Below are 16,131 nucleotides of genomic sequence, written 5' to 3'. Positions count from 1 at the left end.
CTATATTAATACAATAAAATATATAGCCTACATAGGCTACTTAGGCCTATACTTCATGTGTACGGCCTAGGCCTACACAAAACTATATCATTTTTCAAAACCACACACAAAGCTCCCACAGACCATATTTCAGAAAACATTTGAATATCATTAATCAATTTAAAATGTGTAGGCCTATTCAATAGGCTACCTAGCCTATAACTTATTTTTTCGAGTCTTCCAAATTGCCCTTTTACCATAGCATAAACATGTATGCATATTGTTCTTCTCTATATGCGGGACCACTAATAAAATTGATTATAAAAATCTTCACCTAAACCTTCGAAACAATTCTTAAAAACAACCAAAATACCGCCTAACCTTACACAATAAATTAACAAATAGGCCTAAAGAAAGAAAGAACAAATTGCTGGTAGATTGCGGTAGCCTAAGATTTGATCTTTTCACTACAATCTGGACTGTAGTTCATTGTTCCCTCTGTATATTGTGAATCATGCATTGATAAATGTGAGTTCCTGGGCGGATCCGCTCTCACTCACATCTGGATTAAAAACATCTGGATCCGCCTACACGGAACTCAGTCACACACACACACACACAGTCCCGAACTCTCTTACAGATGAGCTTATCTGCGTCTTTGACACGAGCAGATAAAGAAAATAACGGAATCGCTTGGACCGTTTGGGATCTTCGGATTGTGAGATATTATGGCTCGCGGAGGCTGCAGTTTGTGGGCTCAAACATCTGTTCTTCTGTGTTTCTGTCGTGAGTAGATCTTCACTTCTCTCGATCTGCTTTCATTGTCTGGGGGCTCCACGCATCAGAGCTTTGTCTTTGAGTTTGTGTGCAAAACGTCTTTCGACACTGAAGAGAATATCCTATATTTAACACTATAGAAAACAAAATCACACCGCTGTAAATAGATAGTTATGGATTACCATACACTGTTTTAAATATCTTGGTTAAAAGTTTATTTACTCAGAAAAAATACACAATGCTTGAGGTGACAATTAATTCTATTCAATTCTTTTGGTTTTTTACTGCAAATGCAAATCATTAAAAGTTCATGTTTGATTTATCCTGAATAATAGGCTACAGTTTTATAGTTTGGTTGAATTGTTGAAGCTTCGCATCCATGGTGCTTTTGCCTCCTGATTGCCACACATTTCTTATAACGTTTTGATACACTAGTGCTATAAAAAAAAATAATGAATATATGTAGACTTTAAAGAAGATTATTTTTATTTAATTACCATCTTAAGTGAGAAAATATTCAGGAATACATATTAATATTAAATATGAATAGGCCTACCTTGTTATGCTCCTTAATAAAATAAAATATTAAATTATTAATATATCTACATTGTGCAGTTTTAAAAAGTTAGAATGTACATCATGAAGGGATGAAGACGTGGTCCAAAATATATTACTACATGTCCATATTCTTTTTTTAAAGAAAAAATTCCATCTAAGAGTCACAGTATTAAAAGCAGTTTGACAGTAGTAAGATGGAAAAGTAGCCTATAAGAGATCTGCATACAAGATTGTTGTGAAACTTTACGCCCAAAAATGCTCTTAATTAAAAACAGAACCTCTACAATGGGCATAAAAGATGCCATGCACTGTGACCGCATGAAAACAACACGATGCTAGGAAAGTTCCAACAGGGAAACCAAATCCTGAGAATCCAAACGATCTTAGGGGCCTCCTTAAACGGTTTGGGTGTGTAGAGAGTAGCTCCACTTACAACAACAATTATGAAATATTACCATGTGGGCGGAGAGAAGAAAACTATCACTTCTCAGTCTCACTTATCATATCCCATCTGTTGACTGAAACGAATGAACAAATCTGGAAAATATGGAGAGGCCACTAGTGTCAGTGCGTGCGAATGTGACCTCACAGAGAGACTGTACACAAAAATACAAAGACATCCATCTAGATCCCTTGAAGCTTCTCTGCTTTGTCATCATGTTTGCCCACAATGGCAATATTGTAATGACTTAAACAGAGGCTGCAATGCTAACAGGGCCTAACCCAACCCCAGTAACCTCTCAGTGGACACAGACTTTCTTTTTCTTCTTTGTTTTCCTTGAGTCCAAGAAGTTGTTCTTTAGTGGGCATGGGTTTGCATGGTACCCGTGGAGGAGAGGCATCTTGTTTTGAATGATGATAAATGGTGTTGATTCTTATTACTTACTTGGCATGAGATAACAGAACACTTCTCTGACAATGTCAAGAGATTACAACGCTTATCAGTGAGTAATGGGGGCAGGCCCTTCACCCTCCTTTACTCTGAAACGGCACTCATGGAGTGTGTGTGGGAGCCACAGTCAAAATTAAAGCAGCAACTTCTGAAGACATCTGTTTGTCATGAATGCGACAGTTATGCCAGTGCTGCGTACACTGTACTGTTATTCATTTAATATCAGGAAATGCTTTCAGGGATCAAGCTGAGTTTAAAAGGAATTGGAAAAACTTGGAAATCTGCCACCCAGTGGGATAGTTTGATTACTGCAAACTGGGGCCCCCGAAAATGCTTTATGGCAACGAACAGAGTACAACTTATACGTACATGCATACATATATATATATATATATATATATATATATATATATATATATATATATATATATATATATATATATATATATATATATATATATATATATATATATATATATATATAAAAAGTTACCTGGTTGCCTTAAAATTTTGAGTTCATTGAAATTAAAATTTTAAGTTAATACAATGAACATTTTTTGAGATTCGACAGCCTTTATTAAAATATTATTAAAAGATTTTGTAAGCATTTTGGGTAATTATGTGTGTGTTATTTCTGATGACGCAGTGAAACATGCCAAATTGTGCTATTTTCTTGATTTATCACATTTTTTATGTGGTTCAGATATAAAAATATTTTGAGTTTCTATTTATTAAACTAATTTCCTTCATTGTATCAACTCAAATTTTTAATTTCAATAAACTCAAAATTTTAAGGCAACCAGGTTACTTACTTTTTTAAGTTAAACCAACAAAAACCACCACAAATTTTTTACAGTATATATATATATATATATATATATATATATATATATATATATATATATATATATATATATATATATTTATATATATATATATATATATATATATATATATATATATATATATATATATATATATATATATATATATATATATATATATATATATAACGATATATATATCGTTTTAAACAACAGATCTAGTGTTTTTTTATTTAAAACATATTTTTGTGAAATATATATAAGTATAGCCAAAAATATATTACAATTTCTGAAATGATATCATCAGGGCACCTGTTATTGGGTAAAAGTGTAAGGATTTGAGTAAGTTTGACAAGGGCCAAATTGTGATGGCTAGATGGCTGGGTCAGGGCATCTCCAAAACTGCAGCTCTTGTGGGGTGTTCCCGGTTTGCAGTAGTCAGTATCTATCAAAAGTGGTCCAATGAAGGATTTCATTGTTTCACATTTATGTACACAGGACGACTATTAAGGGACAGTTAGTCCTCTCCAACATTACCCACTCGTTGTGCACTGAATTTCAACTGCTTTCCTCAGGTCGAAGATTCAGACTCCCCTTGTGTAAATCAAACAGATATAAAAACTCCTTCTTACCTGCTGCAATTATGTTCTTAAATTAGCAACCATAAATTTGTGTTATTTAATGTGTATTTTGTGTTGCTGTACATGTATGTACACTGCTGTCTACAAAAATAATAGGACAATAAAGTTTATTCAACTCAACTCAAGGAACTGTGATAAACCAGCGACATGGTCATGGGCAGCCAAGGCTCATTGATGCACGAGTCTGGCCCATGTGGTCTGATCAAAAAGACAAGCTACTGTAGCTCAAATTGCTAAAGAAATTAATGCTGGTTCTGATAGAAAGGTGTCAGAATGCACAATGCATCGCACTTTGTTGCATATGAGGCTGCATGCAGATCACTCAGGTTGTCCATGCTGAACCCTGTCCACTGCCGAAAGCGGCAACGGTGGGGACGTGAGTATCAGAACTGGACCATGAAGCAATAGAGGAAGGTAGCCTGGTTTGATGAATCACGTGGATGGCCGGATGCATGTGTGTCGCTTACCATGGGAACACATGGCACCAGGAGGCACTATGAGAAGAAAGCAAGTTGGAGGAGAGAGTGTGATGCTTTGGGTAATGTTTTGCTGGGAAACCTTGTGTCCTGCGCTCCATGTGGATGTAACTTTGACATGTACCACCTATTTAAGCCTTTTGCAGAACATGTACACCCTTTCATGGAAACTGTATTCCCTGGTGGCTTTGGCTCTTTCAGCAGGATAATGCGCCCTGCCACAAAGCAAAAGTTATTCAGGAATGCTTTGAGGAGCACAACAACGAGTTTAAGGTGTTGACTGGGCCTCCAAATTCCCCAGATCTCAAGCCATTCGAGCATCTAGGATGTGCTGAAAAACAAGTCTGATCCATGGAGGCCACATCTCGCAACTTAAAGGACTTAAACTATCTGCTGCTAATATCTTGGTGCCAGATACCACAGCACACATTCAGGGGTCTAATGGAGTCCATGCCTCAACAGGTCAGGGCTGTTTTTACCCTATCAGTATATATATATATATATATATAGAGAGAGAGAGAGAGAGAGAGAGAGAGAGAGAGAGAGAGAGAGAGAGAGAGAGAGAGAGAGAAGAGAGAGAGAGAGAGAGAGAGAGAGAGAGAGAGAGAGAGAGAGAGAGAGAGAGAGAGAGAGAGAGAGAGAGAGAGAGAGAGAGAATTTACTTGCCTAGAAAGATACAGTGGGTACGGAAAGTATTCTGACCCCCTTAAATGTTTCACCCTTTGTTATGTTGCACCCATTTGCTAAAATCATTTGTAATTTTTTACCTCATTAATGTTCACACAGCACCCCATATTGACACAAAAACACAGATTTGTTGACATTTTTGCAGATTAATTAAAAAAGAAAAACTTAAATATCACATGGTCCTAAGTACCCTTTGCTGTGACGCTCATATATTTAACTCAGGTGATGTCCATTTCTTTGGATCATCTTTCCCTGCGTCCCAATTCGCATACTATCCATCCTAAATAGTATTCGAAAATAGAATTAGTATGTCCCAAATCGTAGTATGTTGAAAAGAGTATTCCAAAGATTCCCGGATGGTTTACTATTTCCGGTCCGAATTCACAGTATGGATCGATGGGCACTCTAACGGCTGATATTGCCCACAACCCATTGCGAGTTGGACGAGGATTCGATTAGAACTACAAACGCGGATAAAAAGCGTTAATAAACTACAAACATGACGGATGTGCGAGTTCGACGGATAAGTGGAGAAGTTTAGATAAAGGGGTTTGAGTGACCAACTGTCAATATTTAACCTGACAAAAATATATGTATTCAGTGTTGTCCACATTATATTTCACATGCAGCAGCATTGAGAACTTTGGTAATGACACGTTTGGCCATTAACTTTTAAATGCATCATTATATTTAAACTGCAAACACATGAGGAGAGTCTCTGACCACAAAGACACACACATGGCAGATCAACGAGCGGCTACATTTCTCTCCGATACGGTAGGAGATTAAACTGAATGTGGAGGATTTGAACTGTGACGAATCTGACGATGATTGACAGGGCAGATAAACGGTGACGGGATGCACGTAACTAGCGACAGAGTCCGTTAAAGATGGCGAAGTAGTATGTCCCGAAGCTTGCATACTTTTCTGCTACACACTCAAAAGTATATACTTTTTCTTCACAAAAAGAGTACATACTTTTAGGACGTAGTATAAGTAGGCGAATTGGGACGCAGCATTTGAGATGGTTTTACACCTTCATTTGAGTCCAGCTGTGTTAGATTATACTGATTGGACTTGATCAGGAAAGCCACACACCTGTCTATATAAGACCTTACAGCTCACAGTGCATGTCAGAGCAATTACGAGGTCAAAGGAAATGCCTGAACAGCTCAGAGACAGAATTGTGACAAGGCACAGATCTGGCCAAGGTTACAAAAGAATTTCTGCAGTGTTGTGTGTACATTAATGAGAAAAAAACAACTTAAATGATTTAAGCAAATGGCTGCAATATAACAAAGAGTGAATATTGTAAGGAGGTTTGAATACTTTCTGTACCCACTGTTTATAGGTATTTGAAATATTATTGTACTATTTACCATTTTACACATTTTATTATAGAAAACTGCTACACTCACACACGCACGCACGCACACACACTTACCCATTTTATTAATTTGTATAATTTATATATAATTCACATTTTACTATATATATATATATATATATATATATATATATATATATATATATATATATATATATATATATATATATATATATTGTTATATTGTTATATTGTATATATTGTTATATTGTATATATTTTTTATATATACATGCATGTGTGTATGCATGTCATATTACACATATTCATTATTATACTGATGAAATTACAAATAGGGCACGAGAAGGGAAACTTGCTTGAGTGCAAACCAAATAATTGTAGGCCAGCATCTTTTGTAAGCACGCAGCCATTGGTTTTCCCACAAGCACTGAGGGGTTGAGCTTAAAACTTGGCCAGTATGAGCGCTTCTGGCTTCAATTTATTTCTGGAGCAGTTTCTGCACAGTTTAATTACTTTAAAGTTTATAGAAGGGGGGCTTTTGTGCTTAGCCTTAACTTTTTTTTTTCTTTTTCAGTTTTTTCTGTTTTTCTCTGTTGTCTTTTTCTCCCTTCATGTCCCTCTCTGTTGTATATTTTGATGGTTGGCATCAGCAGACATCTGAAAGTCTGTGTTAAATATCTCTGCCCTTTCTTTTAATACTGTTTACTGTACGGTCGCTGCACTCCTTCAGCAAAACGGCTCCCACCCCTCATCTGCTTTTAATAAACAATTAATATTGTCGTGATGTGGTAGTATCAGGACAGAGGAGACAGTGTGCGTGGGAAGGAATTCAGGCTTATCCCACTTAACCACAGGAACTCCTGACACTCTCATGAATACACATGCTTTCAGTGATGTGTGCACCAAACCAAATACACACACCAGGCCATATACTACATTCATCCAAATCCAATTAGAGATTTATGAACTCCAGATGGGTCACGTAGCTCAAAGATTTGCTCTTAAATACTGTCTTGATTGCAGCTGTCATTACAGCTTTCATTCTTATGAAATCTAACTTTGCATTGCAATCAGTTTCACCATTGGACAATTTTGACTGCTTTTACTATAAGCCTGCCTTAGTTATTTGTGCTTTTAGACAATATAATTTTTCCTTAAGTGTCCCAAGGCCGTGTATTTAAAAATGTATTTCTATTGAGTTTTGGTCTAATGTATTTTTATTGTATGGTCATACAACTATTATAGTAAATTATTATTATATTAAATATAAACTCACCTAAAGGATTATTAAGAACACCAGTTGAATTTCTCATTAATGTAATTATCTAATCAACCAATCACATGGCAGTTGCTTCAATGCATTTAGGCGTGTGGTCCTGGTCAAGACAATCTCCTGAACTCCAAACTGAATGTCAGAATGGGACAGAAAGGTGATTTAAGCAATTTTGAGCGTGGCATGGTTGTTGGTGCCATGATGGGCCGGTCTGAGTATTTCACAATCTGCTCAGTTACTGGGATTTTCACGCAATTTCAAATTTCGTGAAAAAAAAAAAAAACATTTCTAGGGTTAACTAGGGTGAAAAGCAAAAAACATCCAGTGTGCGGCAGTCCTGTGGGCGAAAATGCCTTGTTGATGCTAGAGATCAGAGGAGAATGGGCCAACTGATTCAAGCCGATAGAAGAGCAACTTTGACTGAAATAACCACGCGTTACAACCAAGGTATGCAGCAAATCATTTGTGAAGCCACAACATGCACAACCTTGAGACGGATGGGCTACAACAACAGAAGACCCCACCGGGTACCACTCATCTCCCCTAAAAATAGGAAAAAGAGGCTACAATTTGCACAAGCTCACCTAAATTATGTAGTTGAAGACTGGAAAAATATTGCCTGGTCTGATGAGTCTTGATATCTGTTGAGAATTTTAGATGTTAGAGTCAGAATTTGGCGTAAACAGAATGAGAGAACATGGATCCATCAGGCTGGTGGTGGTGGTGTAATGGTGTGGGGGATGTTTTCTTGGCACACTTAAGGCCCCTTAGTGCCAATTGGGCATTGTTTAAATGCCACAGCCTAGCTGAGCATTGTTTCTGACCATGTCCATCCCTTTATGACCACCATGTACCCATCCTCTGATGACTACTTCCAGCAGGATAATGCACCATGTCACAAAGCTTGAATCATTTCAAATTGGCTTCTTGAACATGACAATGAGTTCACTGTACTAAAATGGCCCCCACAGTCACCAGATCTCAACCCAATAGAGCATCTTTGGGATGTGATGGAACAGGAGCTATATGCCCTGGATGTGCATCCCACAACTCTCCATCAACTGCAAGATGCTATCCTATCAATATGGGCCAACATTTCTAAAGAATGCTTTCAGCACCTTGTTGAATCAATGCCACGCAGAATTAAAGCAGTTCTGAAGACGAAAGGGGGTCAAACACAGTATTAGTATGGTGTTCCTAATAATCCTTTAGGTGAGTGTAAATAAAAATAAATGTTAACTGACATATTTCCGCTAGCTGTCAAAGTAATAATTTAAATTTTAATTTACTTTAACTTGACATACTACAATAAATAAAAATGAAATAGAAAATGTATAAAAATGATAAATCTTTTTAATAAAAAAAAAAAAAAAAAAAATATGAAAAACCAAAACAAAATGACTAAAGCAGAAATAAAAAACAATTTCAAAATATTAGCAAAACTATAATAGCATCCCAATGATACATATGGCTTTTCTACACACCAAAGGGTCATTTAAATGGATAGTTCAGTCAAATTAATTCATCATAAAATGGTGGAAAACACACATTTTTACATATACATATATATTTTATATATCCATGTTGTTTGCCAACTACCCAAAATGTTCAGTTATGAAAGAAATTGAGTTTTTTTTTTAATATATATTGTGCAAACAATCTTTTTTGTCTGTCTCTATTGCAGTGTTGCAGACGCAGAGTTTCACCCTCATAAAAACCAACCTCTGTAAGTGGTGTGACCACTCAAGTCCTGTATGTGAAGACAACGTCTGCATGAGCAACTGCAGTCTGACCTCTTACTGTACTCTGGCTGAAGAAGTGTGTGTAGCAATATGGTAAGTCCACAGCTAAATTTCAAATATGCATATGTGACATGCATAACATTGAGTTTGATAGTATGAAAACCTGTTCACTATGGCACAATTGAATTGCTTCAAATCTCAGCATAGCCTCTGCAATACATTATAAGAAACCAAGATGTAAGAGATTGGGAATCATCTTCTTAAAGGGACAGTTGAAAATAAAAATAAAAAGTTAGCATTTACTCACCCTCAAGTTGTCCCAAAACTGTATGAGTTTCTTTCTTCTATTGAATACAATAGAAGATATTTTGAAGAATGTTAGTAACCAGACAGTAACCACTGACTTCCATACAGTATAGGAAAATAAATACTATGAATGTCAATGGCTACCATCAACTATTTGGTTATTTCTAAATAACCAACATTCCTCCAAATATCTTCTTTTGTGTTCAACAGAAGAAACTCAAACAACTTTAAAGTAAAGTAAATAATGACAGAAGTTTTGCTTTTGGGTAAACTATCTCTGTAATAGTTTTTAGTACTTTTAAGGAATAAACGTTTTGAAAAAACTGCAAATAATAAGATAACTTCAATAGTAGTCTTTTTAGACAGTTTAGTACTATAATGTTCTAGAAAACAATACAAAAAATGTGGTAACTATTTATTTTTATAAAATACTACTGACATTATGTGCATCTTTAACTACACACTGTAATATAAACAATCAGTAACGGCACTGATTTGAGTCTCACCGTCTCAATCATAGTTGTAAACTGTACATTATGCATTGTGTTTTTCACTTCAGTTGCGGTATTGCTGCAATCCTATTTTACTGAATAAACTGTGCTGGAACCTAGTATTTTACGACATTCTCAAAGAAATATGCTCTAAAAGGTTTGGTGTTGAAATGGCAGTATATTTCACTATGGTCCCATTGAATAAGGATTTAGCTGTCATACAATTCTTGGGATCTGTGGTCTAATATGGGTCGCTTTTCAAGAGATTTCCTTTTAAGCCAGTTTAAAACCTTTTGACCCTGCTCAGTCTCAGAAGAAGCCAGTCGAGGTGACCTTTGAGTGACTGCAGTAGAGGCAAGCTGTGTGTAAAAAAAAAAGAGGCTCTTCTCTGAGGGGTCAAAGAAAGACTCATCTAATGCAGAATAAACAGCAAACACATTTAAAACTCTCAGGAAAGTTTAGACTTTGGCATAAAGAACAAAGTGCGCCTCTGAGCAGGGATTCCCTGGTTAATTATTCTAGATTTCATCAGTGGAACAGGAAATGTCTTTTTTGCTTCTTTAACAATTAAAATGATGTTTCTGTAATTGTTTTATTTCTCACAGGAAGAAGGACAATGTGAGCATGAGTGTGCGGACACTGTGTTATAACCCGAAGGATATGCTGGAGAACATAATGCTGGCGAACTACTCCTCCAAAGAGTGTTTGATGACACCTCAGCCTTCTGAAGATGGCCTGCTCTTCATCTGTGGCTGTATCGGAGATCATGAGTGCAACGACAGACTCGTTTTCGACAAAGGAGCCAATGGTATGTTATGTAATTTGTGCTTCTAGGCACTAAATCTTTTTTCCATTAGAGTCCCAAGGCCATCTTTTATTTTTAAAAATGTATTTCCATTGAGTTGTGATCTAATGTATTTTTTAGTGTATGGTAATACACATATTATATTAACTTATTAACATAACAGTGATATTTTGTGAAACATAGAACATTCAAATGAATATTACAACTAAAACTTGTTTTTCTGTTAAAACATTTTGCTTTTCAATCCAAAACCATGGCTCTATTTCAAAACCCACTGAGCTTCCTATGTTGGCTAGATTTTAAGGCATCATAGGTGCGTTATGATAATTATGGTGCCTTGTAAGATACCGTTGCTTTCTAAGGAAGCATCATTCTAAGGAAGCATAATATCTTTTTATGTGATTTGTTAGTAATTAATCGCATCTAACATATGTACAGTATATGTGTGTGTGGGTGTGTGTGTGTATATATGTATACATATATACACACATACACACCAATCAGGCATAAGATAATGACCACTGAAAGGTGAAGTTAATAACACTAATTGTCTCTTCCTCACGGCACCTGCTAGTGGGTGGGGTATATTAGGCAGCAAGTAAAAAAAAAATTCTCTAAGTTGATTTGTTAGAAGCAGAAAAAATTGGCAAGCATTAGGGTTTGAGTGAGTTTGACAAGGACCAAATTGTGATGACTAGATGAATGAGTCAGGGCATCTCCAAAACTGCAGCTCTTGTGGGGTGTTCCCGGTCTGCAGTGGTCAGTATCTATCAAAAATGGTCCAAGGAAGGAACAGTAATGAACCGGCGACAGGGTCCTTGGCGGCCAAGGCTCATTGATACCATGTGGAGAACGAAGATGATCAAACAGACGAGCTACTGTTACTCAAATTGCTCAGGAAGTTAATGCTGTTCTGATAGAAAGGTGTCAGAATACACAGTGCATCGCAGTTTGTTGCGTATGGGTATGCATCAGAACTGGACCACAGACCAATGGAAGAAGGTGGCCTGGTCTGATGAATCACGTTTTCTTTCAAGTGGATGGCCGGGTGCATATGTATCGCTTATCTGGAGAACACATCAGGATGCACTATGCCGGGAAGAAGGCAAGTCGGCGGAGGCAGTGTCATTTTTTTGGGCAATGTTCTGCTGGGAAACCTTGGGTCTTGCCATCCACGTGGATGTTACTTTGACATGTACCACCTACCTAAGCATTGTTGCAGACCATGTACACCCTTTCATGGAAACTGTATTTCCTGGTGGCTGTGACCTCTTTAAGCAAGATAATGCACCCTGCTTCAAAGCAAAAATTATTTAGTAATCGTTTGGGGAGCACAACGAGTTTGAGGTGTTGACTTGGCCTCCAAATTCTTCAGATCTCATTCCAATCAAGCATTTGTGGGTTGTGCTGAACAAAAGTCTGATCCATGGAGCCTCCACCTCGCAACTTACAGGATTTAAAGCAACTGCTGCTAACACCTTGCTGCCAGATACCACAGCACACATTCAGTGGTCTAGTGAAGTCCATGCCTCGACAGGTCAGGGCTGTTTTGTCAGCAAAAAGGTGGCCTAGTATATTAGGAAGGTGGCCATAATGTTATGCCTGAGCAGTGTATATATATATTAACTTTTAACATTTTGCTAAAATAATAATAAAATCAATAATGTTCTTAGCAAATTCTACTGAAACAATTTGAGTCAAGTTTCAAACACCCTTGTAGGCCATCCAAATAACCCACTTGTGAAGTAGCATTTCAGTTAGGATGCTGCCTTAGAAGGCGCATTACTATAACAAGGCATTTTAATGGTTTTAGAAACAGATCCCATGTGTGCTAATGTAATCAATCCTTTCCCCTCCCTAGGATTCTCAAAGCTCAAGTCTAAAGACGTCATTCCAGTAGTAGTAATAAGCTTGGTTCCACCACTTCTGGTAGCTGTCATTGCCACCATGGCTTTTTACCTGTATCGCACACGTCAACCTGGCAAGAAACCCAAAGACTGGGGACCACGACGCACACACTACCAGTCTCTTGATCCAGCCGAGGGCCAAGCAAATGGCAGCAATTACCGTGGCAAGCTGTCGTCCCTCAGCGATGACGTCAATTCGGAAATATCATCGACTTGTGCCAATAACCTAAACCACAACACAGAGCAGCTGCCCATCCAGCTGGAGGCGCTGGTGGGTAAGGGGCGCTTCGCAGAGGTGTGGCGGGCACGGCTCAGTCATAATGAGGGTGGGCAGTACGAAACAGTAGCTGTGAAGATTTTCCCGGCAGTGGAGTATTCATCATGGTGTAACGAAAGAGCCATATTCTCTGACGCCAACTTAAAACATGAGAATGTGGTGCAGTTCCTGACGGCTGAGGAGCGGGGTGGTACAGCTGCTGCCTCCCAGAGGCAATACTGGCTCATCATGGCCTATTACAACATGGGCAACCTTCAGGACTTCCTAGCTGGTCATATCCTTTCATGGACCGAGCTGTGTTCACTGGCAGGCTCTATAGCGAGAGGTCTGGCGCACCTGCACAGTGACAACACGCCCTGCGGCACACCAAAAGTGCCCATCGCCCATAGAGATCTGAAGAGCAGCAACATTGTGTTGAAGAACCACAGCGAGTGTGTGCTCTGTGATTTCGGACTGGCTCTGCGACTCGATCTCTCCCTCACCGTAGATGATTTTGCCAACAGTGGACAGGTAAGAAGGAAGGACAAAATATTGACTCTGATTAAAAATCTTGTGAGAATCATACTGTAGGAAGTTGCCTTCTAAGGCACCATCCTAAATGAAATTGAAAAAAAGCCAACAACATGATAATCTGATATGCATATACACAGACGACAAACATATTGGGTAAATAGTGTATTTAATTTTTTTATTACAGCTAACTACTATTTATCAATACTAAAAAACAGTAATAGTGTGATTTTATTTTTTTAAAGCTCAATTTTCAGCATCATTACTCCAGTCTTCTAGCCTGACAAGCCAGACCCACATCAAGATGTTTGGTCTGGAAACTCACCATTGACAGGGCTCAATCCGAGAGGCGGATAAACGGTTGTCTTTCAAACTCCCTCTGCACGCGATAGGATAGCGCTACACCAAACAGAGCAACGAAGGTGAAACAGAGCTTGTTGATAGATTAAACATTCGCCGTATCCGGTCAGCAAAACTAAGAACACATCTTCCCTTTTTAAGAATGACTTCAGTGCCGTTCTTTGTTCTTTTCTCAGAGAAAAGCTTAACTCCAAGTCTTCCAGAGTCACGGTCCATGCTGATTCGAAAGACCGCCGCCGTTCGCCAGTTTCTGTGTTTACTAGAAGCACGCAAACGCAACTCTGCCGTCGTCATTATGGCCCCGCCCACCGCCTCTATACACGCTGTGATTGGCCCGGCAAGAGTTAGGGGAACACAGCTCAGAAGGGTATTGAGAGTTGCTAGACGACACTTGCGGGCAGATTAAATTTGCTGCCGCTAGGGTGCGTCTAGATATCTAGGCTACCGCAGTCTTCAGTGTCACATGATACTTCAGAAATCACTCATATGCTGATTTGTGGAAACCATGATACTTTGTTTTCAACATTTAGAAGAACAGCATTTATTTGAATAAGAATTATTTCGTAACATTAATCGCAACTTAACATTAAAGGGATAGTTCACTTTAAAATGAAAATTGTCACTTACTCACCCTCAAGTTGTTTCTAACCTGTATGAATTTCTTTCTTTAGCTGAACACAGGGGAAGATATTTTGAAGAATGTCAGAAACCAATCAGTTACCTGGAACCAAAATACTATGGAAGTCAATGGTTCCAGGTAACTGATTGGTTACTGACATTCTTTAAAAAATCTTCCCTTGTGTTCAGCTGAAGAACGAAATTCATACAGGTTAGAAACAACTTGAGGGTGAGTAAAGGATGACAATTTTCATTTTAAAATTGAACTATCCCTTTAAATCCATTTAATCCATCCTACTAAATTAAAGTATCAGTTATTCCTTAAAAAAATCTGACTGAACCCAAACTTTTAAATAGTATTGTAGATTTATAATCAAATTTATTTTGCTTTACCCACCAACTGTGAACTTTTTTGTTTTTTTATTATTTTGCCTTTATTGAGCAAAGTGGAAAAGAGAAGGGGGATATGATTGGAAAAGGTCCCCGAGCCAGGACTCAAACTTGGGTCACCCAAAGTGCAACCACATTACCTACATTACAGCACTGCCCACGAGGCTATTGGCTCCGATCATCTTGGATTTTTGAGACGATTTAGATGGCTGTACATAGGCAGCCAACAACTGCATCTGACATAAATGGTGCCTGGGAAATAGATTTCAGTAGTTTTCATGCTAGAAGACAGCGTGGTCGCCAAGAACATGCGTATGATGCCTGCGTAGGCAGCTTTCTAGTTATCGAGTCACAGTCTTTAAATGTTGCATCCGTGGTGCACACAAAGAAAACATCCATTCCAAAGCGAATCATTTCTAAATGTATAATCTGTGTGGGCAGAACTGCTTTGGGCATGATGATCATTTCTTCAAGCTATTTAAGTGTAACCTAAAAGCTCTGTGGTTGATTTGTTAAGGTCACAGATGTAATCACATGAAACCATTTGTAATTAAATTTGGCGAGGTTGTCCGATTTAAATCACATGGTCCACGTCCTGTAGGTGGGGACGGCACGCTATATGGCCCCTGAAGTTCTGGAGTCCAGGGTGAATCTAGAGGACTTGGAATCCTTCAAACAGATTGATATTTACTCCATGGCCCTGGTGCTGTGGGAAATGGTCTCAAGGTGTGACGTCATAGGAGGCAAGTAAAGCTCTCTATGGATATAACCTTGAGGTTAAAAGCATACTATAAGAATTGAAATATATTTGTTATAATTTCAACAGAGGTAAAGAGTTACGAACCCCCATTTGGCTCCAAAGTGTGTGAGCAACCTTGTGTAGACAGCATGAGAGACCTGGTGTTAAGAGACAGAGGACGACCAGATATTCCAGCGAGCTGGACGACACATCCGGTGAGTACACAATTACTGGGTGTTGATAAAACTGATAAAAACATATACATCTAGTATAAATCTATTATCAATTATAAAATAAATCATTTGAATATATACTGTATGTATGATAGATTCACACATTAAAAATACTAAAATATATTTTTAATTTAGTATTTTTACTGTGTAATATATATATAAAAAAGTGTAAGAGAGCAAGAGCAAACCACATTAAATGTACAAAACATTACAATTATATTTGAATTTATATATATATATATATATATATATATATATATATATATATATATATATATATATATATATATATATATATA

The 16,131-nt window shown here is 37.7% G+C and overlaps 1 protein-coding gene across 1 annotated transcript in view; it reads left to right on the top strand.

Annotated features, from left to right (window-relative positions):
* The first annotated feature begins 596 nt into the window (after positions 1-596).
* Positions 597-16,131, top strand: part of tgfbr2l (transforming growth factor beta receptor-like) — a 19,056-nt gene continuing 3,521 nt past the window's right edge. The window contains exons 1-6 of the mRNA XM_067444318.1: positions 597-765; positions 9,139-9,289; positions 10,599-10,801; positions 12,660-13,492; positions 15,462-15,603; positions 15,687-15,814. Coding sequence (XP_067300419.1) covers positions 708-765; positions 9,139-9,289; positions 10,599-10,801; positions 12,660-13,492; positions 15,462-15,603; positions 15,687-15,814 — 1,515 coding nt within the window. The 5' untranslated portion in view covers positions 597-707. The remainder of the gene's footprint in view (positions 766-9,138; positions 9,290-10,598; positions 10,802-12,659; positions 13,493-15,461; positions 15,604-15,686; positions 15,815-16,131) is intronic.

The sequence above is a fragment of the Pseudorasbora parva genome, chromosome 5, assembly GCF_024679245.1.
Source record: "Pseudorasbora parva isolate DD20220531a chromosome 5, ASM2467924v1, whole genome shotgun sequence".
Classification (NCBI taxonomy): Eukaryota; Metazoa; Chordata; class Actinopteri; order Cypriniformes; family Gobionidae; genus Pseudorasbora; species Pseudorasbora parva.
Note: the sequence above shows the minus strand (reverse complement) of the source record. Positions and strands in the feature narration are given on the sequence as shown.